Source organism: Sander lucioperca, chromosome 10, assembly GCF_008315115.2.
Source record: "Sander lucioperca isolate FBNREF2018 chromosome 10, SLUC_FBN_1.2, whole genome shotgun sequence".
Taxonomy (NCBI): Eukaryota; Metazoa; Chordata; class Actinopteri; order Perciformes; family Percidae; genus Sander; species Sander lucioperca.
The window spans coordinates 20,622,972-20,648,826 of NC_050182.1; the positions used below are offsets into that span (position 1 = coordinate 20,622,972).

At 41.2% G+C, this 25,855-nt stretch overlaps 1 protein-coding gene across 1 annotated transcript in view; it reads left to right on the plus strand.

Annotated features, from left to right (window-relative positions):
* Window positions 1-597: 597 nt before the first annotated feature.
* Window positions 598-25,855, plus strand: part of LOC116066580 (NIPA-like protein 2) — a 44,420-nt gene continuing 19,162 nt past the window's right edge. The window contains exons 1-2 of the mRNA XM_031322741.2: window positions 598-870; window positions 25,325-25,393. Of these exons, the coding sequence (XP_031178601.1) occupies window positions 787-870; window positions 25,325-25,393 (153 nt within the window). The 5' untranslated portion in view covers window positions 598-786. The remainder of the gene's footprint in view (window positions 871-25,324; window positions 25,394-25,855) is intronic.

Consider the following 25,855-nt stretch of genomic DNA (forward strand, 5'->3'; position numbering starts at 1 on the left):
TGTTGTTCTATCCTATCCAATATTTCTTATATATATTTCTAAGCATATTTTCTATGCTGCACCTGTCAGCTGTAGGTGAGACTATCTTCTAAATCAGATGTGTGGTCCAGCCATCTGGGAGACTGCAGACAGATCTCTCTGTCATCCTGAATGTGCCCAGCAGGAGGCAACATGTTTAACACCAACTACAGCAAGCTGGTACCCAAAGTCAAGTCTGGGAAGGCTTGGCACGGCTTCTTTCTTACAAGTGTTGCGTCAGGCAAATAAATGTTAGGCAGGCAAATAAATGTTTAGTTCATTACGCCAATAGGCGGATCTTTACATGCGCATCAGGAACCGCACCTACGCACCTGTTCGCATATGCTGCCTTCAAGTACACCTCATAATGTCGTACATCGGAGCAGTTGATCGACAATGAATACGGACAAAGTTAGAAGTTAGAGATTTTTTTCATCAGGCAAGCTTTTGATATTTTAGTATCTTCATTGTAATACACCCCCTCTATTAAACCAATAAACATAGCTTTTAAAAACTAAAAACAGTACCCCAGATGTATTCACAACTTAATTGAAAAGTTGCATTTTTCCGACCGCACTTGAAGTCAGCACAAACTCCTGATCCGCCTCGCAACAATAAGGAACTTTCCCTTCCGAGTTTCCACTGAAGCGACAGGGGACGTGGGATGCATGCGGTGGGATGGAAGCGGAAAAAGATGTGAAGAGAAGAGAGTGGGAGTTGTGATCCAGAAACATATTTTTCTTTTCCTTATCAAACGATAAGGAAAACATGGCGAATTCAAGTTCTTCACATGCGGCTCCTCAGATGACCCCTCAGCCTCACAGCGCCGAGATCCTGGAAAACCCACTCCAGGTGAGTTCCCAACTGTTCGCTCATGTAAAGGAGAAACGCTAGATAGGTAGGCTACAAAGTGGAGCATAAATAGTGTCACGTGAGGCATTTATCGTCGCTACAGCACATAGTAGTTGTAGTTGAGATTTTATTATAGATTAATAATAATAATATTTATAAATAATAATAATAATAATATTTATAAAACCACGAATGAATTGTGAGATAAACCAAAATAAATTCTTTGATCAAATAATTTGAAGGGTTTTGATTTGAGGGTTTTTTCAACTCCAGGGTGTAGTAACTTTTGCGCTATTTAAAAAAAAAGTTACAAACATTTCCTAAAAATATTAAATCGAAGACAAAAATAATCAGTAGGCTACACTTGTACTCTGCACTATTTCTATAAATATCTCTGGAGAGTGCTGGTTCATCCATAAGTAGGCTACTTTAGTTTGCCAAATGTCACTGGACAAGGGCAGTGGTTTTTGCCTATTTGTATTGTAGATGAGTTATTTCCTTTGCTTACTGTAGCCTATGTGTGATGTAAATCATGCTGAACCAGCTTCACTGCAACACGCAGAACTGAGACTTTAGAGATAAGAGGAAAGTTTGTGTGGTTTTTTGTGCGTGCGTGTGTTAACTTTCAGGAATTTAAACTCAATTTGGAGAAGGAAAGTGGACACTAATGTCCAGGAGGGGATTAAGTTAATCTGAAAAAAAAATGTTAGAAGTCAAAAAATAACCAAATAATCCAAAGCCCTTTGGGTAATGAGCACTCAGTGTGGATGAGGAAGCCAGACAGTGCAGAGATCTATCGGGGTTGGCACCTACAACAACTATTTTCGAAAATGATCATGACTAAGTCGTTGTGTTAAAAAGGCCTTTTTCTTTCTTTTGAACTTTGTAAGTGGACTCTCCCGACTATGCATTAAGTTGAGTATGTGCACATCTGTTGTGTACGTTGATATAAAGTCTCTCTCTTCCACTGTGTGTTGGTTTGCTAATGTCTGGTTATGTGTGCCCTCCTACTCTCGTATGCAGACACACATTCTCCTCACGCTTATCTTTCCCTCTCAGTGTTTCTCTCTTTCTGCCATGTTCCCTCTGTGTGACATTACCAGTGTGTGTGTGTGTGTGTGTGTGTGTGTGTGTGTGTGTGTGTGTGTGTGTGTGTGTGTGTGTGTGTGGGGGGCAGAGAGACAGAGAGTAACAGAGGCGGAATGGGAGGCGTCAATAATGAGTAATGGCTCATGGGTGGGTTGTGAGAGAATAGCTCTACTGTAAGAGTCCCGAGCAACTGGCTAATGGTCCCAGCTACCCACCATCCCAGAGAACATCCCGACTTCCAGGGGACAATATCTGTCTGTCTCACACTTTTAACTGCTTCCCAGAGTTGAAAATGTTTGCACTGGTGGACTGAAGTTGTTGATGTTTCAGGAGGACACCAAAGTTCTGAGAGATTGTCCCATTGGTTGGCTCACTTGTTATAGGATGAGAACATAGAACAGAAGTTATCCACATGTCCCCAAGATAAAACTGGCTCTGGTGATGCACGCTAATGTTGGAACATCTCTAAAGCTCAATGGTTTATCATTTCAGTGTGGTATGTGGTTAAGTCTGATAGTTTGTTTTTAGTGCAAATGGGTCAAATTTGTGCAGAATTTGCTTGAAGAGCTACTGTGCTACTAAAGACCACATTGCTGGTTTCCATGGGAGGGGAAGAAGGTGGGTGAAGCAACTTTACCATGACAGTGAACTGTTTATCTAAAATAATACTGCAATAAAATCCCTGTAGGGGTGGGAATCACCAGAGGCAACACAATACGATATTATAGTGATTTTAAGCAAATTGTGATATTCTGCTATATATATATTGCAATTTATTACCTTTTTTCCAACTTCAAATTATCTCCCCAAACATCTTTTTTTTTTATCTTTTAAGAAGATGTAGATGTAATAAGATTTGTTCATCTCACTTCATTTTTATTGCTGCAAAATGGGATTGCAGGAGACAAACTGACCAACACTGTCATGAAAATGTCATAAATGTTGTAAAGAAATTAGTCATTTAGACAAAATACAGCCGCTCGCTTTTTAACAAACACATCTAGACGTGCACATATCACTCCTGTTCTCTACACCCTTCATTGGCTCCCTTTGTGTTTTAGAATCAATTTTAAGATTTTATTGTTTGCTTTCAAGGCCTTAAATGGTCTGGCCCCGGAGTATTTGTCCGAAATTTTAACTTTGCGGGAGCACAACCGCTCATTGCGGTCTTCAAACCAGTGACTTTTAGAAGTGCCAAGGTCTAGATATAAACGGTGGGGTGACCAGGCTTTTGCAGTTGCTGCTCCGAGACTCTGGAACAAGTTACCCCCTGATATCCGCACTATTACAGATGTAGCTCTTTTTAGGTCCAACCTTAAAACGCATCTGTTTAGTCAGGCTTTTAATACGTAGCAGTGGTGTGACAATTTCATTCTTCTGTTTCTCTGTAACTATTTCTGATTTTACATGTTCTTTCTTTATTTTGTATGATATGTGTTTTTATTCTTGGTTTCGATGTTAAGCACTTTGGATACCTGCTGGTTGCTGTAAAGTGCTATATAAATAAAGTTTGATTGATTGATTGATTGAAAATAGTCATGTGCAATTAATATAATAAAAGATTGAATCTTGGCATCCATGTACCAATACAGTATTGCAATGGAAAATCCTGATCCTATGCTGTATTGCCCCCCCCCCCCCCCCCCACCTCACTGTGCTGAGTTAATATTTGTCCAGGTAACAGACATGGGAGTCGGTCTGTCTGTCCATCGCCTTGGTTTGGAGCAGGTCATTTTTTCCCTCCTTTACTACTAGGAACTACATGGATATTCACAATCCCCAGAAGATTCATGTAAATACCTTTAATGATCCCCTGTTAGTACTAAATATGCTATTTTCAAGCCAAGATACATGTCTTGTACGCAGGATATATGAAAATGTAATGGGCATTTTGCCATATAATTGGCTGAGTACAGTCTTGTTCCCAGGCCAATAAATCATTTGTATTTTAAAGACCCCATTGCACTTCCTCTTCTTAGCCTGACTACTTGTAAGGTTAGCAGAATTATTAGTATGCTCTTCATCATCTCCAAGGTCTTTGTATTATTGGATGTACATTATATTGCAAGTTTGATGCAATCTATGAGGGACCCATTGAGGATATTTGTGAGCATGTTGCTTACATTTGCTGTCAGGCCAATCATTTGATATGATCTAATAGGGTTGACAGTAACAATTATTTTGATTGTCGATTATTTTCTCGATTAATGGATTAGTTGTTTGGTCTATAAAATGTCCGAAAATGTTTAAAAGTGTCGATCAGTGTTTCCCAAAGCTCAAGATGCTGTCCTCAAATGTCTTGTTTTGTCCACAACTCAAAGATATTCAGTCTACTGTCAAGTGAAGGAAATGGAAAATATTCACATTTTAAGGAGCTGGAATCTAAGAATATTTACTCAAAATGATTAATCGATTATCAAAATAGTTAAGTGATTAATTTAATAGTACTACTACTACTACTTTGCAGCTCTATAATCTAACATTAAAACTGACCTCATAAATATAATACAATATAATAATAAGGATGTCAACATAAATAGTCCATCTTCATTCTTCTCTCTGTATGGTTCTCCTTCTCGTCCTATCTACGTCTCAGAGCTGAGACTCTGCTTCTTCTGCACCATCACATCTGAGCAGAAACTGCCGGGCTTCATCCAGAGATCAGCCCATCCTGGGGAGGGACAGATCCCCATTGTCAGTGGACACAAAGAGCCATGCTGTGTATTTGTCTGTCTCTCTGTCTTTGGGTCAGTGTCCTAGCAAGGAGGAGGAGGATCAGTGCTGTCAGTTGCTTCAGCTTTAGTTTACATTTAGGCAGGAGATTCAGACTTGCGTTGGCAGCTATACATGCTTTTCAGATGAGTTCAAAGTTTAGTGTTCTGTTCTAATCCAGTGATTCCAGTTTGCTTTGTGCAAGTACACGCTTATGAAAAATTGTTTGTCACTAAAGTTGCGTGTGTTTAGTATTACATTGCCTTACATGCCTTTATAAGGATGATGAATGTCTTTGAAAGGTTAGATGTGGGGTGCAGGATTAAAGTTACAGTAAAAATATAGATTAAGTTTCAGGTGAAACATTTATTGTTTGTATTCAGGGTCTGATGCTCAGTCCAGCCCTGTAATTTACGGTGGCCGAGACGGTTCAACACAAATGCAAAAGCTACAACACAAACGCAAAAGCTACAACACAAATACAAAAGCTACAACACAAATACAAAAGCTACAACACAAATACAAAAGCTACAACACAAATACAAAAGCTACAACGCAAAAGCTACAACACAAACGCAAAAGCTACAACACAAACACAAAAGCTACAACACAAACACAAAAGCTACAACACAAACACAAAAGCTACAACACAAACGTGCGTGCGTGCGTGCGTGCGTGTGTGTGTGCCTATTTATAGGGGTAAGACTGAGGACATGCAACAAAACCATAGACTGTACAAATGGTAAAAACCGTGTATGTGTGTATGTATGACATATTACGTCCCTAACACTGTAATAGGCAGAATACGGAAGGTAACACAATTAGCATTCACTTTAAACATCTGTTTACCATAACCACACACACACACACACACACACACACACACACACACACTTGCCACTGGGAGCTGATCAATAACCAGGTAGATATGGTTAACAAGTTACAAGCACGTACCAGTGGGATATATATTTGTGTGATTTAAACAGCTTCACTGAACGTGACAAACTATAGACTTTAAACGTAGCACTTGGGCGTTAAAAGACGCTGGGCGCCATTTAGATAACGTTATAGCTGTAGCTTCGTAGCCTAAACGGCCGAGTACATACATATGAAAACAAAAAAGATATTGAACAACATTGCTTATTTGTGACAATCACGTAGCGACAGTAATCATAATTAGCAAGGAACCATGTTTCACTTCTCAAACATGCAAGAACTTTCCTCCTGCTCATCCACCGGCTCCGTTTGTCAACAACACACTCACTTCCGTTGTTGCTTATGTGTTTGTGTTGTAGCTTTTGTGTTTGTGTTGTAGCTTTTGTGTTTGTGTTGTAGCTTTTGTGTTGAACTGTCTTGGCCACCGTATGTAATACACCAAACACCATTTTCAGTTTTCCATGACTTATGTAAAGTTTGTACCTTAAGGTTGAAAAACTTCCAGGGAAAAAAATACTAAAAAGACAAATTGACTTTGTCTCTGACATTTATGAAATAGAATTTACACAATACGCTGACTGCAATTTGATTTAAAAGATACAGAGGTAGAGTAATTCCACCACATGACAGAAAACAGAAAAAACTGTAGTGGACGAAATGTGACACGTGTCCCTAATTGTGCCCTTATGATGATTGTGCAAATGCAGTTCCCAGAGTTTTTGCTGACTTTTGCGTTTCTTGATACTGATATTATAGTAATACATTTATTTAATTCTTTTATTTAATGAAAAGAGTAAAATTGCTAGAACTAATACCAAAAGAACAGTAAAAAGAACAAGCACTAAAAAAGAATAAAGAATAGAAATAAACATCAATTACAAAATAAAACTTACAAACCTTACACTTGACTCTTTTCCTGCTGTTGCTATCCAGACTCACCCTGCGTCGGGTTAATTAAGTCTACTGCTAACTTACAACACTAATAACATTACCGTCGCCAAAATACCCCCACGAATCAAATCCATACTTCACTGTTAACTGTCAAGCCACTAAACATGTATGGGAATTAACACCTCTGCTGAAATGTTAAATTAGTTAACGATCATACGACACGAGACCGTCTCTCTCTCTCTGTCTCTCTGTCTCTCTGTGTCTCTCTCTCTCTCTCTCTCTCTCTGCATACACACACAAAAGGTCCGGTTCTGGTGGTTGATGAATGCAGATATGTGCTGATTAGCTCTCATAACAGGCCGGGTTGGTAGCGCACTGCCATGAGTCCCTGACGCTAATGTCTGATTACTCCATATTTTCATTGTGATATTTTGTGATTACATTCTGAATCTGCCCCGTTCTCTGTCAGGTAAATAAAGTAGTACACTGTCTTCCTCTGATGTAGTGATGTAGATGTAGCCTACCCTGTAAGTCAGTAGTAGGCTATACAGTGGAGTTGCATATTAAGTGGTTTGGGGTCCTTCTGTAAGTCATTTTGGGGTACAATTTGGTTTTGAAGAATTCTACAAGCAGCAATACCACAGGCCAAGCAATCACCCATTCCAAACAGGCACATTTTCAACGGGCTCTGTACTAGTAATTTACAAATGAATTCAATTCAATTCAATTTTATTTATAGTATCAAATCATAACAGGAGTTATCTCAAGACACTTTACAGATAGAGTAGGTCACTCTATATTACAATATATATTTAATATTTACAAAGACCCAACAATTCCAGTAATTCCCCCAAGAGCAAGCATTTAATGTGACAGTGGTGAGGAAAAACTCCCTTTTAGGAAAAAACCTTGGTGGTGAGAAAAACTTCCTTTTAGGGAGAAACCTCGGACAGACCCAGGCTTTTGATAGGCAGTGTCTGACGGTGCCGGTTGGGGGTGTGATGAATAGTGGCAGTAATAGTCACAATAAAGATAATGGAACAGTGACTAGAAATAGTAGTTGTAGTAGTTCATGGCATAGCAGGGCACTGCAGGGCATTACAGAACGTAGCAGGGCACAGCAGGGCATAGTAGGACGTAGCAGGGCGTAGCAGGACGTAGCAGGGCACTGCAGAGCGTAGCAGGGTGTAGTAGGGCATGGCAGGGCGCGCAGCAGGACCACGGCGACAACCATGCTGCAACCATGATTTAGGTGCCACCCTAATCCAAGGAAACATGCTGGGAGAAAAAAAAAAACATAAGGACTCCGGGGAATAAGCTCCCCAGAGCTAGGTTAGTAACAAGCATTTCTGGGACATGAATGCACACAAGGAAGTCCCCCGGCTAGAACTCTCCCCTGCCGGATCGGGCTGTACTGGCCTGCCTCCCTCTACTTTGATTATATCATTGATTATATGGTAGATTAATCTGACGACTATAAAGAGAAGCAGAGAAGAGAAGGGGTGCCATGTCTGTAGCGTTACAACCTCCCCCGCCGGTCTGGCTGAACGCTGCAACTCCTCACTCCTTAACTATAAGCTTATCGAAGAGGAGAGTTTTAAGTTTACTCTTAAATGTGGTGATGGTGTCTGCCTCCCAAACCCAGACTGGGAGCTGGTTCCACAGGAGAGGAGCCTGATAGCTGAAGGCTCTGCCTCCCATTCTACTTTTAGAGACTCTAGGAACCACAAGTTACTCTGCATTCTGCGAGCGTAGTGCTCTAGTGGGGCAATAAGGTACTATGAGCTCTTCAAGATATGATGGTGCTTGACCATTTAGAGCTTTGTAGGTCAGAAGAAGGATTTTAAATTCAATCCTGGATTTTACAGGAAGCCAATGCAGAGAAGCTAATACAGGAGAAATATGATCTCTTTTCTTAGTTCTTGTCAGAACACGTGCTGCAGCATTCTGGATCAGCTGGAGAGTCCTAAGGGTTTTATTTGAGCATCCTGATAGTAAGGAGTTACAATAGTCCAGCCTGGAAGTAACAAATGCATGGACTTGTTTTTCTGCATCGTGTTGAGATGGGATGTTCCTAATTTTGGCAATGTTATGAAGGTGAAAAAAGGCTGTTCTTGAAGTTTGTTTTAAGTGGGCGTTAAAGGGGTCCGTGTAATGCTTATCAGTTCAATTTTCTAAGCACAAACGGACATTTGGAAAAACAGAAAAATTAGTTCAAATATCCAACTTTTCATTTTTTTCCACCTTGACAAATTCAAAAATTGGAACTTTAACCTGTTTTTCCAATTTTCTGTTGTTATTCAGAGGATCAGAAATTTAGAAAATTACAAAATTGTGTCTAGGCTCCAATTATTCAATACTGCAATGATATTCTCTCCCTCGTTCCACCTAGTTGCCAACGATTGGTTGGCTATTATCGTGGGTGTGTCTGGATGTGTTTAGGCGGGTATTCAAGAAGACTCGGGGCAGTCATGTTAACGCTGGATAATTATGAGACTATAATTTGGAATCTTGTTGAGAATTTAGGTTATACTTGCGGGCAAGTGCAAAACCTCTTACAGACGAACTTTGGACTGAACAGGGGGGCAAGCATCTCGTCAGTATACAAGTTTTGCACAGAGCACAACATACACAGGCTTGATTATGCAAGACTAGGAAGGGAAGGAACACATCAACTTGTCGCGTCTGCGGCAGTCTCAAGTGGTCCGGTGTATGGGCGGAGGATGACGACCGGTTTACTGAGAGCGGCAGGGTTCCGGTTAGGTGAGAGAAGTGTCAGACGTGCACTTGCACAGATGACTCCAGTGTACACTGAAATGAGGAGAGAAGACACAGCGAGGCAGATTCTGTCTTTAGGTCTGGCTGCTGTGCTTGAGTGGGGGGCGGGGCGTAGCTAGGTGGAACAAGGGAGAGAATATTGCAATAATTGGAGCCCAGATGCAATTTTGTAATTTTCTAAATTTCTGATCCTCTGAATAAAAACAGAAAATTGGAAAAACAGTTTAAAGATCCAATTTTTAAATTTGTCTAGGTGGAAAAAAAGGAAAAATTGGATATTTTAACCCATTTTTCTGTTTTTCCAAATGTCTGTTTGTGCTTAGAAAATTGAACTGATAAGCGTTACACTGACCTAAAGGATATATCCTGATCAAAAATAACTCCTAGTAGCATCCACAGTAGTAGAGTCTAGGACCTGCACTCTTTTTCTATGAAGCCACGCTGTTGTAACACATGCAGAATGTGGCTTAGCATTGTCTTACTGAAATTAGCAGGGACGTCCCTGAAAAAGACATTGCTTGGATGACAGCATATGTTACTCCAAAACCTGTATGTACCTTTCAGCATTAATGGTGCCTTCACAGATGTGCAAGTTACCCATGTCATGGGCATTAACACACCTCCATACTGTCACAGATGCTGTCTTTTGAACTTAGCGCTGATAACAATCTGGATGGTCCTTTTCCTTTTTGGCCCGGAGGACATGACGTCCATGATTTCCAAAACCAATTTGAAATGTGGACTCGTCAGACCACAGAACACTTTTCCACTTTGTGTCAGTCCATCTCAGATGAGCTCGGGCCCAGAGAAGCCGGCAGCATTTCTGGGTGTTGTTGATATATGGCTTTCGCTTTGCATGGTAGAGTTTTAACTTGCACTTGTAGATCAATCAATCAATCAATCAGACTTTATTTATATAGCACTTTTCATACATAAAAATGTGGCACACACACACACACACACTAACACACATATATACACATATAACACAATTAATCAAAGATGTTTATCAATATTAATAAAGTTATGAATATGTGTATTAATAACTTTACCAGATTGACAAACAATCAAAACGGGGCACCACCCTGTCTCATAGGTGGTGTTCTCTTTGAAAATACAGATCTTAATTAAGTTGATTAATTTATCTCATATTTATAAAGTCAACGGGAAGGGTGAAATTCGAGCACTGACCTGCTCAACAATTAAACTTGCTCGACTACAATTGTCTCCTGTTTGAGTTTGTGTCATCATGACCTTTAAATGCCGACTAAAAAAACACTGGGATCTTTCTTTGATCTGTTGCCTGGTTTCCTCACAATCCCTATCAATGTCAGGTTAAAGAATCCAATTCTCTGATTCTCTCTTGTTAAGACTCTGGCAGCAGCTTTTAAAAATAACCATGCTCTTTTGCAGTCTGTATTATTGTGTGCTGTGATGTTTCCCAGTTAAGCTGTCAGTTGTTTAGTGTCAATTGTTCTCTGGTGACATTTTGTTCAACTGAACCCCCCTTTGTAACAAATTAATTACATTTTGACAAAGCTAAAAGAAAGTATAATTAGCTTTCTCATGTGGTTGGCCTGAAACAATCCTACAATTTACTGAAGACTGCAAATGCACAAACTGGATTGGTAAAGTAAAAGTCCACCCTAAACCAACTGGACAACTGTCGAAATATAGATACTTAAACATACAATATGTTTAATTTTCTGCCGCTAGGGTTCTCTCAATCAAAACAAAGAAAAGATGGAGCAATGCTGTCATTGCTGTCAGTTTCTCCTGGTTAGGATTCCTTCAGGACTGACCTACACACAGAGTATGCCAGGCAGACACACAGCTGACAACCTTGCAGGTGGATGCATCATAAAATGAAAATACTCATGTAAATACCTAAGTACAGTAGTTAAGTAAATGTACACAGTTACTTTCCACCATTGCATATATGAAGTGGCCTAATCTTTCCCGTGCAGCGACTGTACAATAAAGTCTAATAGCAAAGAAAGAAAAATCAAAAAAAAGTACAATGCAACACAGGGAGCTTTGTTGTGTAAAGTCTCATGCTTTTCTTAGGTCAAGTGTGTAATGTTTGCTAAGTAAGCCACCAGCTAAAGGCACTCCCAGTGTACCAGCCTCGCCTGCCTTGCCTGCTTTGTTTGCTCTTCCTGTGACAGGAAAACTCTTTTCCTCCCTCTCCCTGTTTATCTTCCTCTCTCACACACTATCTTGTGTGGATTTGTCTTCCTCGGTGGGTAGAGCATTAGGCTCCCGCTGGCTTGGTGATGCGCGGGGTTCCTGCTGTGACCACCCATACACTACATATGCATGCGCCCTCTCTCCCACCAACACTTAGACAACAAAGAAACCAAAAATATAACCAGTTACTAGCCTGGAAATCCAGAACCAAATCCGAAAGATTAAGGGTCTGGCATTGAGTAATGAAAATGGCCCAACTCGAGGGGCAGCACCAAGCATGCATTTGAAAATCTCACTGCACGCAATTGGATAACACTACGACCAATCACAACAATACACAGGGTGACGTATCCAGAGCCCCATACGCTTAGCTACCAATGGAGCTAACTGGTAGATTATACTCTTAGCTACCAGAGGAGCTAACTGGTAGATTAAACTCTTAGCTACCAGCGGAGCTAACTGGTAGATTAAACTCTTAGCTACCAGCGGAGCTAACTGGTAGATTAAACTCTTAGCTACCAATGGAGCTAACTGGTAGATTAAACTCTTAGCTACCAGAGGAGCTAACTGGTAGATTAAACTCTTAGCTACCAGCGGAGCTAACTGGTAGATTAAACTCTTAGCTACCAGCGGAGCTAACTGGTAGATTAAACTCTTAGCTACCAGAGGAGCTAACTGGTAGATTAAACTGTCGTCATCTGTTTAGCTCGCCTCTGGCCCGCCTATATCAGATATACCGATGTGATTGGTGCAGCTCGGCTACAAGGGCATAGTTAATGAGCATCATTACTGAATGCCAGAGTGACTGGCTGAGCTAATTCAAATTGTGCTCTCGCGAGAACTCTGGATTTCCAGGGTAACAAGTTACTGTAATTAGATTGAATTCACTTGCTGGCAAGCTCAGTCTAACGTAAATGAATCCAATGAAAGGTGAGATGAATCCCTCCTCACACTTCAAATTGCTACATCTCCTGTGTGAAGTCTGCGGAATAAACTATCCTCAGGCTGTACATCCACCACGTTGTACTCTTAACACACTGTTTCTCTGCCCCCTGGCCCTCTCCGTATTAACCAGCAGCCTCCATGTTGGCTCAGTAACAGCAGCGCAGCAGGCCACTTACACTCTCTCCTGTAAAGCTCGACAAGGTTATTGATCTTGGTTTAGTGAACAGAGCACAGCTGGCCTGATGGATGACGCCATCTGTCTGATCATGAATTACCACAGCGCCGTAGTCATCTCTTATACAATACTGTCAGCCCACCACACTCTCTCTCTGTCTGTCTGCTTCACAATTGAGGATGGAATCTATGATTGCACACCCACCCACACACACAAACACACTTTTTACCTTGCTGCGATATCAGTCCCCTAGGAATCTCATCATCGAGCCGGCCCTCTGCTCCCCCACCTCCTCCTCCTAAATCCTGTTTACCTCTCTGATGCACTGCAAGCATCACACACATTCTCTCTCACACACACACACACACACACACACACACACACACACACACACATATATACAGACACACACACACACACACACACACACACTGGAGTCAAAATCCTGCTTACCTACAGGTCAGTGGAGTCATCAGACTTGGAATCAAGGTGAGCAGAAGATAGACAGACTTTGAAATAGAGGAGTGTATGTGGTGGTTTTCAATTTAAAATTACCCAGAAATCCACTAGGCTTAAACTCTTTATTAGGCTGGTAGGGAGAAGATGAGTTGTGTTATGCAATAAAGAGGGAACAACACAAGGGGTTTTACTTTTAAAGTGGGTTTTTGGGTGGAATTAGGTTGGGTGATGATCAGATAATTCAAAACCAATTGAAAATGGGCTGTAGGTAAGTCTTTGGTCATTTATTCACCTCTACTGTGTGCTTAGAAGTGAGGAAAGGACTTGTGTAATTCTTTTCTTCAGACTACGGATCCCGTGGCAGCACACCCGGCGCCACAAGGGGGCTTTTCCCCCTCAGTTGTATTTTCTGGCCCCTTGTTTCAGCATCATACATCCATAAAACGTACAAACACAACAACACAATTACTATTAGGCTACAAGTTCTACTTGGCGTCTACATCGCATGGGGGCTTTCAACTACTAACTACAATGTAATCCCATCTGCGGCGATATTTGACACAGAGAGTGAGCGCTCCAGCCGTCCTCTCACTTCATTAATAAGTCTATGACTTTAATTTTATTCTTAAGTGTCGGCTCAACCATTACTGGACGGAAATGTCTACAACCGGGAGCACGCACTGGGAGAGCGCAGTCACAGCCGCGTGTGTGTGTGTGTGTGTGTGTGTGTGTGTGTGGGTGTGTGTGTGTGTGATCTGTAACGTTAATGAAAGCCTAAAGCTCATAAACTGACTTTTAAATAGTTACTTTGTCAAGTCGTACTTATTTAAAAAATAGATAAAAATGGACACCTTAACTGCTTTAAGAAATGCCATATTTGCGAGTGCTGACCATGTTGCGGCAGCACGGGTAAAGCCTGGGTAAATTAGTTGATTTTATCCTACTTTGTGAAAAAAAATCGCCCCCTCGCAATTTTTTACCTGCCCCCCGGCAGTAGTGGTGTGTTACATCATGTATCACCAAACATATAGCCACAGGTTACAGTGATAGTGTGTATTCCTGTCATGTTTAGAAATGTTGACAGAAGACTGCAAATTAGACCCTAATTAAACTCCAAAATGAGATGCAAATGTGGGACTCGGTCATTGTCATTGTATTTTTCTGGACAATATTGGACAATAGAATATTAGGTAACCCTGGCCACCTACCTTGGGTTTTATTTAATGGGTTTGATGAAACACATCACTTTATGTTTTGGTTTTATTTGAAAAAAATTGTGGTGGCACAATTCTTTTGCCACACTAGCCGGGTATTGTGGGCTACGGCTCTAAGAATAGCAATAGCGGTTCGTTGTTCTTTGTGGACAGACATTTATTATCCGCAGAGGATAAATCTACTGATTTTGGCAATCCCTGACTTCCTCTAGCACCACCATGAGACTGACGTGTGGGTTTAAGTGGAAATATCTATTGGATAACAACTATTGGATGGATTTCAGTCCCCTTAATGCCACCCTCAGGGTGAATTGTAATCATTTTAGGGATCTTCTCAGTTTCCCTCTAGCGCCATCATCAGGTTCAATTTGTCCAGTACTCTATGACTAAGTACCATGGATGTATAATAAGACCTGGATTCGAGGCGGAGCCCGGTTAATTCCTATGAGAGTTGCTCAGTGGCGCATACGGCAAAAAAGTTTCTAAGCTTCCAGGTTTATTTATGTGATATGCGGTCCACTGAATATGTGCATTAATGTTTCTCCAGCTGGCCCCACCTGTATGAAGGTAAATATGGTGCAAAATGTGAGAGCTTGTCAAATACGATGTGAGAACTTGCAGAACAAAAAATCGGAACGTGTATTTTAAAATTTGCACTTAAACACACGTGTGTGAAAATATTCACACACGTGATCTGAATTTGAAGTCACACAAAGAAAAAAAACACATGAGAGCTTGTAAAAAAAAAAATCTGAAATTGTAAATTGAAATTTGCACTCGTAGAAAATGTTCACACACCTGTATTCTGAAGTCACAGAATGTGTAGATTGATATTTACATGAACACAATGACAGCTGCAAACTTGTAATGCAACATTTACTTATATACTTACTCGGGTTCATTTTCCATCACAACCACAACTCAGTGATTACAACCTCTGGAATCTGTCACTGCAACTTCACATATGTGCTCTCTCGCATCACGAAGTGGTGAATCTGCGCGCCTCGACTTTTGCAACACTTTTGGCGATACATTTGGTGCAAAACTAATTTGTACCTGTGGACTTAGGCTGTGGTGCTCTGAGCCAACAGAACGGGGAAGCAGGGTTTCTATCGCCAGATGAGGGACTTATTTATGTAGCATGGAAGCTTGGTGGAATAGCATGCTAGCGTTAGCTAACTAACCAGCCAGCCCACTTCTAAATAAATACCTTTTAATTATCTAAACACTTTTTAACAGTCAAACTGAAACACTGGCAGTGAGCTCCAGGTCCTGCAGCCGCAGGCGGACCGTCGGGCTTAGAAAAAACAAAAATAAAAAAATGTAAAAGTCCACATGGGATTTGTTTTTGATTCACTGGGTTTAACCAATGATTGTACTTCCAACTACCAATGAAACAAGTTCTAATCAGCCAATCAGATGCAAAGTAGGGCGGGTCTTTGCCGAAAAGCGAGAGTGCAGTCAAAGAATTTCTAATATGGGAAGAAGTTCCACTCTCTCGTTACTTCCGGCTTCTGAACTGGTTGCAGTTCCACCAGAGTTCCATATAGGGGGCGCTCACAGGCCAGTGCAGAATGAATGGGACTCTATGGAGCTATACCCCTCAAAATCCACTTTTCTCAGAATATAATTTTTTGTCTAGTAATTTGAATGTTGCATTTGAAAGGGGAGGCTAAGAAAATACACACTGCTGGGTGTTAGATTTTTTTAAAGTGGCTTTTTTGTTCTAAAAAGCCTTTTAAAATGTCAATGACGTCATACACATATACGGCCAGAGATTCTGCTTTACGGCGAGCTCTGAGTCACTTCCTTTTTTCTCTCGAGGCATCGACAACACAGCTGACAGATTAGGCTCTCCCTGTCAATACACGTGCTAGAAAGAGGTTTGCTAATGTTTTAAAGACCACGCCGAAATATTCACTCTGGCATTCTGGTTCTGCTTCGGATGCCGTCAAGCGGGATCTCCGATCATAATCAGTCCTTCACTGACCAATCAGCATTCATTAGCAGAATGCTAGCGTGTTATGGGCAACTCAACCTGTAACAAATCGAAAGGGCATAAGTACTCGTTCATTCAACTTTTGACCTATAATCCATGTTGAACTTGCAAAAACTACAATCAAATCTGAGATTTCTCAACGACAATCAGGCGAAAGAGACAAATTTTGCCATCTAGCTCCATAGGGTCCCATTCATTTTGCACTGGACCGTGATCACCCCCAGTGGAACTCTGGTGGAACTGCAACCAAAGTAGGTACAATGGGGCTTAATAGGGAGTGGAACGGCTTTCCGTAGACGGGCTTTGGTGCAGTGCATGGATGTATTAAGAGAACTGGATACAGTGTTCGGCGGGAAGCCCCGTACGTTCCAATGAGAGTGCTCAAAAGCGCATAAAGCAAACATGGAGCTCGGCTCTTCCGCATTGTTGGCCCATAACGCTGGTTGGCTCACGATGGGCATGCGCACTAGCAACAATTTGTTTGCGTTGTCGTAGCAACCGGTAGCAACATGCGCGTTCGTGCTTCTCTGTCGTGTCTCTTACAAGTGGCGAACTCATGAACTCGCCATTTCATTGTCTAAAATATTCACTAACGTTAAACACTGTTTTCGTTGTTCCCGATCGTTTACATGCTTAGCTAAATAAACGATAGATGTATTTAGCTAGACAACCAAGGAGATTTAATAATTATGTTGTGCTACTAGCTAGCAGTTAGCCTGCAGTTTCGTGAACAGAGCTCATCCATGGCTTCAGCTCTCATCCACGTTACAAGCTTTACAGCATACAGCCCTCGGATGTATCATAAGAGAGAACCAAGGCGATGTAATCACTATGTCTGTAGTAACGTTATGTAGGCATATAGTTAGCTATGTAGCTATAGATCTTAATACAGCCATGCTAGCTACCCCTGATGTTAGCAACTAGCTAGCTAGCCGATAGCCTGCCAGTTTGGGAAACGCTAATGACGTTACATCCACGTAGCTAACAGGCTTTACAGCAGCTACATACATCCCTGGGATGTATCATGACTTCATAAGATAACACCATGGACGTATTAATAGAACACATGGTGAACTACAACCATTAGCTATATCCATTATTACAGCTAGCTACATGAGCTTGGGAGAACAGTCATGTGAGCGGGCGGGCGCAGTCCCGCGGCTCTGCTCGCGTCCACTATGCGCGTTCATCATGCCAAATTTAATAATTCTGGATTCGCTTCTAGTGAATGTTAAAAATGTTAAAAATGTAACGTTTTAAACAAGGACCCTTTCAGTGTTCGGGTGGTAGGTTGATATACCCAGAAACAAATGATCCACTGAAATATAGACGTTTCTTTCGCCATGCAAAGTCTATGTGAAAAGTCTTTCTGGGCCATGGGGTGCAGTACCACCGTTATCCGCTAAGCCCATGGTGGCTTTTATACTCAGCGCTCTTCCTGGGGGCTTGGTGCAGTGTGGTCTCTGCAAGGGGGTAAGCTTCTCCTCGGACCGTGAACCTCCTATGGCGCCATTTTGATGCTACCAAGCCATCACCTCGCGTTAGCATCCCACTGACTGCCATTCATTTTGACGTCACTTTGACAGCGAATAACTTTACATCTGAAGCGTTTAAAGACTTTATTTGTCCATTGTTTATTTCTAAAGAAACACGACAATGTATAAAAGGCTCCATTATCTTGTACCTCACGTTATGGCTCCGTAGCAGACGTTTTTATAAAAATAGGCTAACAATTGTGTCATTACCACGGGACTTACTGTCGCACAGTAGAGGAATTACCGTATAGTACAGGAGAAGCGCGCAGGCAGTTTCGTCTCACATTAGCTGTTTAAGTGTAATTACTAATGTTAACTAGCATTTTAGTTAGCAATAATTAGCCTGTGCCTATGTTATCTCCTTACATATACCTACGCCAGTGGTGTAGTGGTCCCTGGAGAAGTGGGTATACTCTCAGTTTTCACCTTTTTTTTTTTTTTTTTTTTTTTTTTTTTAAAGTAGTCCAGAAAAAAGCCCTGTTTTAGAAACAGTGACATGTAAGACTATGATTTAGTTTACCCAAAAATCTGTCATTTCTACTTGCTCACTATTATAAAATGATCATGACTTGATTAGGAGCAGTTTGTAGTTACTACTGGTCACACAAGCAGCCTGGATGAATGTAAAATGTATTTATCATGAGGCAAACATGGTGTTATCTCTTCTCCTCTAAATGTGCAGTCATATTGCCACTGGCAATTTGCCAGTAGTTTAAAATAATGATTCATTTGGAAACCATCTTAAAACTTACCTCAGAATTATGTCTTCCATCAACTGGGGTGGCACACCGCCGCTTGTGTTATTTCTTCAGCTGTTGTTTGGTCTGCTGCCGTTATCGTAGTCAAGTGGCACCGGCACCTGAGGTTTTTTTTTGTTTTTTTTCACTGGCACCTGAGGTATTAGCGATATTTTCCTCGGCATGACCCGCCCTACTCTGCCTCTGATTGGCTCATCAGTCCTCATGCCTAAAGTTAACCAATCTAATCAGTGAAAGCAGCGAGTACCCGCCAATTAGAGGCAGAGGAGGGTGGGTCATGGCTTCACTATCCTTGAGGAAAAAATGGGCAATCTGGCTCACAGATATTACTGAATGGTGCGCATCAGGGGGGATTTAGAAGTGGGTATACGCAATGCTGACTGAAAAATAAGTAGGTATACGCCGTATACCAGCGTATACCCTGGACTACACCACTGACCTACGCTCTCCGTCTCTGCAATATTCGGAATGATTGAGATTTCTCTTGGCACAGCTACCAGAAGACTTCCAACTTTCAGACAGGTTGCTCATGTCACATTTACGTCGTCTCTCTCAGTTGGAGGCTGCTCAGTAACGCTCAGCCATCACCGGAAAAGTGCTTCTAATATATGGAGCTAAAAGAGTCTCAATAAAGATAAATGCACACACTACATTCACATATGCACACACAGGATTCATACATGCACACACATGATTCATAAATACACACACAGGATACACAAATGCCCTTGTTTTAGCCAATCACAAGAACGCACCCCACGTGGGGGATTGTTAACTTATAAGCCAATCACATGAACGCGTTCACACAGCGCTATATGAATGTGGGTGGAGTCATCCATTCTCGTAGTAATTCACGTAATGTTTTGCTCAACTTTAGGAGCTCCACACAGTCTGACGAGAAAGCAGCAAACTCCATACCCAGTGAAAGTCACCGTTTCTCGGTTATTGGACGACCGGGGCTCCGCGGAGCTCCGGAGCTGGCTGGCTGCCAGCTGCCAGCATACCTTTCGTATATTTACAGTTTGAATTTTGTCACGCCACTTATAGAACATCTACCCCAAAGTCTTATAAAGCTAACTATGGTGTCCGATTTCAATTGAATGCATTTTTGTGAACATTAGGGCTCTCCTTGGGAGGTGCTGCTAGCTAGGCTAGCTATGTGTCCCATTTAATCCTATGGGAAAGATCGTTGCTACACTTTCGGCATAATTTTCGTATATTTACAGTTTGAATTTCGTCATGCCACTTATAGAACATATACCCCAAGGTCTTATAAAGCTAACTATGGTGTCCGATTTCAATTTAATGCATTTTTGTGAACATTAGGGGAATCCTTAGGAGGAGCTGCTAGCTAGGCTAGCTATGTGTCCCATTTAATTTTATGGGAACGATCGTTGCTACACTTTCGGCATAATTTTCGTATATTTACAGTTTGAATTTCGTTATGCCACTTATAGAACATCTACCCCAAGGTCTTATAAAGCTAACAATGGTGTCCGATTTCAATGTAATGCTTTTTTGTCAACATTAGGTGTTTCGTTTCAGAGGTCTAAGAGGAGGCTAGCTAGCTCTCATTGATAGAGCTCAATCCAGCCGCAGGCTCTATCAATGAGACTCGCGGACAAAAGGCGTTTATTTCCATGATCGTTTGTTTAAATAACTCAACACACATATCCATTATGAGATTAACTGGAACCTGTGGTAAGAGATTGCGGGCGTAACAAGCTCACTGACCGCGCTCTCACTCACACACAGTGGCCATTTAGCAGGAAGAGAGGAGCTCTGTCAGGGCAGCGGCGTTTGGTAGTCCATTAACCCAAAAAACAGTGACTTTGCGCGGGTATGGAGCACCGTGGGCTGCCAGCCGTGACGGAGCTCCATCTACCTCCCAGCAGGCCGGGTGGCGAGGCAGCAACACAGGCAGCACTGGCCGCTGAACTCCCGACACATAGTCGGACAAAATTTGCAATTAGCCATCAATTTTCGTAAAACGGCCCATATTTGACCTCTACGTAGTTGATTTCTCGCCTAAAATGTTGCCAGAAGTGAATTTAATAATGAATAAGATGGTGAAAATTGTTAAAAATGTCCCATTGTTGGTTGTTGCTCCGTCTGCAAGTTCCGAGTTGGCAGTGGGCGTGACTTATAAGTTCGATCAATGACTCCTACACCACATTAATATAGCGCTGTGTGAATGCGTTCATGTGATTGGCTTGGGTGCGTTCCTGTGATTGGCTAAAACAAGGGAGATATCTGATTGGTTGCAGAACATTCCCTGTTTAAAAAACACACACACACAAATGCAGTGAAGTTCACAGACCGCAAGCAGTTTGTAAATGAAGATATATTTGTGTGTGCATCAGAAATACATTTCTGAATCTTGTCCTGTGCATTTCTGAATCTTGTGTGCATTTGTAAATGTTGTTTGCATTTCTGAATTTTGTGTGCATTTATGAATTTTGTGTGCATTTATGAATTTTGTGTGCATTTGTGAATCTTCTGTGCTTTTTAAATTTTGTGTGTGTATTTGTGAATTCTGTGTGCATTTGTGTATCATGTGTGTGCATTTATGAATCATGTGTGTGCATGTATGAATCCTGTGTGTGCATATGTGAATGTAGTGTGTGCATTTATCTTTATTGAGACTCTTTTAGCTCCATACTAATATCCTTCACTGGTCTCCATCCAGAGCAACGGGATCTGTTGGTCCATTCTTATATACAGTCTATGGGTGTGGTCTCTGTGGTAAAGTGGCTAAAAAAAATGGAGGCAAAGTTTATCAAATTTGGAGCATGTAGAAACAGCTTTAGTTGAGAAAGACAAATGGTGCTGGGCATGAAAAGAAGACGAGAGGAGAAGGGTGGAGATGGGAAGCCGTTCAGCACTGGTGCCTCAAATTGAGGGAGCCGGGTGCTTACTTCTGCAGCGTATGTTCAAGGAAGACACTTTATAGCAGCAGTGTTAATAAAATGCTTGCTAGGCATTAGCTAGATGCTAGTCACAAAGCTTCGGTCCGTGCACTCTATCAAACAAGTACGTTACCAGAAAGGACGGCCAACGCTACCGCTGCGACTCCGCCTTCACTGACCGACCGTGTTTGTGATAAAAACAATACACGTGTGCATGTTCATAGCGGAACACGATTTGTCATTAACGATGGCCGCTGTGTAAAAGCTATCTGAAGACCAAACTGCCTTAATAAAGCTGTCTGTTTGGAATCAGCATGGCAGGTATTTAAACATAACAGCCTTGTCCCAGAGTTTAGAGTCTATATCAAAAGCTAAAAATATTTAAGTTTTCAATAAACATACATGAAGCAACTAATCTCAACATGGACAAAATCATAAATGTACTTGTTTGCTTTTTTGATGATGACCTGGCCAAAGCATCAACACAATATCTAGAAAGTTTTGTTTTCACAAGCATTCATTGTAGGATTATGATATTATTGCAATATGTAAATCTACATTGAATTTATGTATGGTTGGAAGAAGTAAAAATGGATCCAAAACTTTTTACTTCTTAAAAATTATGACTTTTATTATTGTGTAATGTAAGAAGGACATTAACTATTTTGACAGTCAAATTCACTTACATTTTTTTATTTTATTTTTTTTATTTAACCAGGTAGGACGTTGAGAACAGGTTGTCATTTGAAATGACGACCTGGCCAAGAAAAGAGTAAGCGTGCGAAACAACATACAGTTTCATATTCAATACAATACAGGAGTACAGAATACAATATGCTACATAAAGGCTACATAAAGTGCAGTTTAAGTAGGCATTACAAAGCTGGCACAAACATGTGGTGTAAGTAAGCCGAAGGATATGCGAAAGTGATATGGTGATAACACAGTATACATTAATAGACAGTCTGTATCATCTCTTAAAGGGTCAAAATACAGATATTGCAAATTGTGGACCAGTTAGTGATTTAGAACAGTTATAACGCAATATGCATAGATAGACAGTCTGTAAGAAGCTAAAACGTAGTCAAGAGCCAATATACAGTTAGTGCAGGTTGTGGTCTAGTTAGTGATGCAGATCTGGAATAACACAGTCAACATGAAAAAACAGTCTGCGCATATTGCATATTGCATACTGCGCAATGAGCAAGTTTCAGGCTCAGGATTTTTTTTCACTTTGAGCCCTGTCAGTTACATAAATATCCCATGTAAGCAGTAAAGGGCAGTATCCCGAAGACCTTGGAGGTCTTGAGGAAGTGCAAATGTTGATTTTAGTTGATCCTGAGCTGCCAACAAGTAGAAATGTGGTTATCTTGATATGTCCCTAGTGAAAGTTAATACACCCAAATAAGCAATGCAAGTGTTCTACACAATATTATTTAACAATTTGTAAGTTTCAAGTAAAAACAAAATACATGATCTGAGTTTTTTTTTTAAGATTTTTTTGGCCATTTTTAGGCCTTTATTGACAGGACAGTTGAAGACATGAAAGGGGAGAGAGAGGGGGAATGACGTGCAGCAAAGGGCCGCAGGTCGGAGTCGAACCCAGGCCCACTGCATCGAGGAGTAAACCTCTATATATGGGCACCTGCTCTACCAACTGAGCTATCTGGGCGGGGGAGTGTTTAAAAGTATGAAGTACACAACAGTTCTGTAGCTGGGATGTGAGATCTTGAAGTTCAGTGTCAGACCTGCACCTAATCCACACAGTTCCAAACTCCTATTTTGCACCTGTGATAGAGCACACCTGAGGATGCAATCCTGTTATACTGCTGGTCTCATTAAAAGGAAGGTTACCAAACTGTGTTCCGAGAAACTTTACCATCATTATTTCATCTGGCGTTCCTTTGTATGCGTGGTGGTTTCTGGGGCTGACAGAAAGATCAGAGGACTATTACAGTTATTTTTCTTGTTCAAAGAATGGACTTTGGTCTTTGCTTAATGACTTTAAGAGTATGCTATAATGACAGCTCCTTCCCCTCAGTGGTGGTTTCGTTTTTTCCCTAAGGATGTCTAATAATGTGCCCTGAGAAAACGCTAGACAACCTCTGGATTGTGTGATAGTGATCAGTGTTTGGATACCAGGGGAATTAATTTACACTCCATTCATTCTGGTAGCCTTTGACCACAGTGCTGTTAGTATCTCATTGTCAACAATATCAGATGGATATTATTGACTGCCCGTCTTATCTCTTGGAATAGACCGCTGGACCTGAGAATTGACTCTCTCTCCTCTCTTTCTATTTTTTTTATCTAGTGTTGATGCCCTCTTTCCCATCTTTTTCTTACTTTTTCTTTCTCCCTCCCACTCATTTTGCAGCTCCTCCGCCCCTCTATTCCTTTGTTTTAATTCCCATCACTGTATATCCCCTCTCTCTTTTCTCTCTACCCTCCCTCTCTCTTGCATAATGCTTTTTCAAGGGATGAATACTTGGATGTGCTTGGCTGCTGTTACTTCTTCTACACTGATTGAGTTTCTTTCTTTAGGTTTTCATCATTCACATTCTACCCCCACTGCACGCTTTCATTTCTTTGTAAACTTTGTCCGCCCACAGCCACCGGTATGTTTATGACCTAAAATTAAATTTCCTCTTGGCAATAATTTTCCAAGCATATGGGGGAAAGTAGCCTGGCGTATTCTTGAAACACTTAAAGGGAATGGATCCTGTTTCTCCTTCTATCACTTAAACACCAATTATGCATTCCTGCTGAGAGTTGGCTACAAAAAGATGCCCATATTGCCCAAGAATCTCATTATACAAGGCATTTTTGGAGGGCATCATTTCTCCAGAACTTTACTAGCTGCGGGGCTTCAGGGATGGCAGTGTCGCCCCATCACTTTAGTCCAGACCGAAATACCTTAAGAGCTATTGGATGGATTGCCATGAAACTCTATACAGACATTCACGGTCTACAAAGGATAAAGCCCTACTGAATTTTGTGATCTTTAACTTTCCATCTAGCGCCATCATCAGGTCAAAATTGTAATTTGTCCAATACTTTGCTTTCTAACCAAATACCTGCAAAACTAATGCCATTCCCATCAGCCTTAGCTGTACTTTGTGTTTAGTGCTAACTGGGAAATTATAGCATTATTAGCATTATAACATGATATACTTAGATGGTGAACCTGGTAAATATTTTACCTGCCAACCATCAGCATCTTAGCATTGTTGTTGTCAGCCTGTTAGCATGCTGACATTATATCATTTAGCTGTGCCTGTAAGTGCAGCCTCACAGAGCCACTGGTAGACTCTTAGTTTTGTTGATTTAAAGCTGTGAAACTTTAATCTTGTCCACATTATCAACTTCTACCAACAATGCATGCTACATTACCTTGCCTTCTATTCCCAAAACTATGCTTATGGGTCATGATTCAGGGTGCAAGGTGTGTACCAACCAACCTGCATCATGACCTTTGTGAGGTGTTGTATATAGTGTGAGAGTTAAGAGGGTGAGGGAGTGTTTGTGTTTTTGCTTGTGTGTATGTGTCTGTTGCTTTTACTGCATGAGTGTGTGAGAAATGAATGTTTGATATCATACTGTAAAACGCTAAAAGCCTCTGTTCCACAGGAGCACACACCATGTGCACACACACACACACACACATGCTAACACACACACACACACACACTAGTGCCTTTGAACAGAGCACCAATGGAACAACAGTATCTGTGGTTGTCATGGAAATGACAGATGTGACAGCTGGAGAGAAGACTTCAGGGAGTATTATGGGGTGTTTGGAGTTGTTGTTTGACAAGTAGAGCGTTACCTAATCTTGTGCCTGTTTACTGTTTGTTCCCACAGACCTATCTCCTGGGAATCATAATCTCCATATGTGGCAACATCCTCATCAGCATTTCACTCAACATTCAGGTAGGAAGCGCTGGAATCCAGCTGTACGGCAGGCACTCTGCACACAGCAGGCACTTAATGGCTGTAAAGACTCTTTTTTTTCTACTCTCGAAGAAGTGCTTTTTCCTGACAGTTGGCTCTGTTTAGCAGACTATGTTTTCATCAGGATCTTTGTAAACGTAGGCAGCTGACGGCACAAATGGCTTTGTATTTTATAATAAATAAAGCCAGTTTGAACTAGAATTAATAGAAGTGAATGTTTAAACATCAGAAATGTATTTCAGTCTATTATTGTGAGTAGCAATACAATTGTTCAGTTAATTACTGCAAACAAACTGCAAATTTGTTGCACTTGTCTGTACCTGATGGTAATACTAATGATGCTCCCTGATGCCTTATCAGCACTAATTTAGAGAGTAAATGCATTCATTAACTACAAGCATACACCCTCTATAGCCTCTACCAGACAGAGCTTTTAGAGGC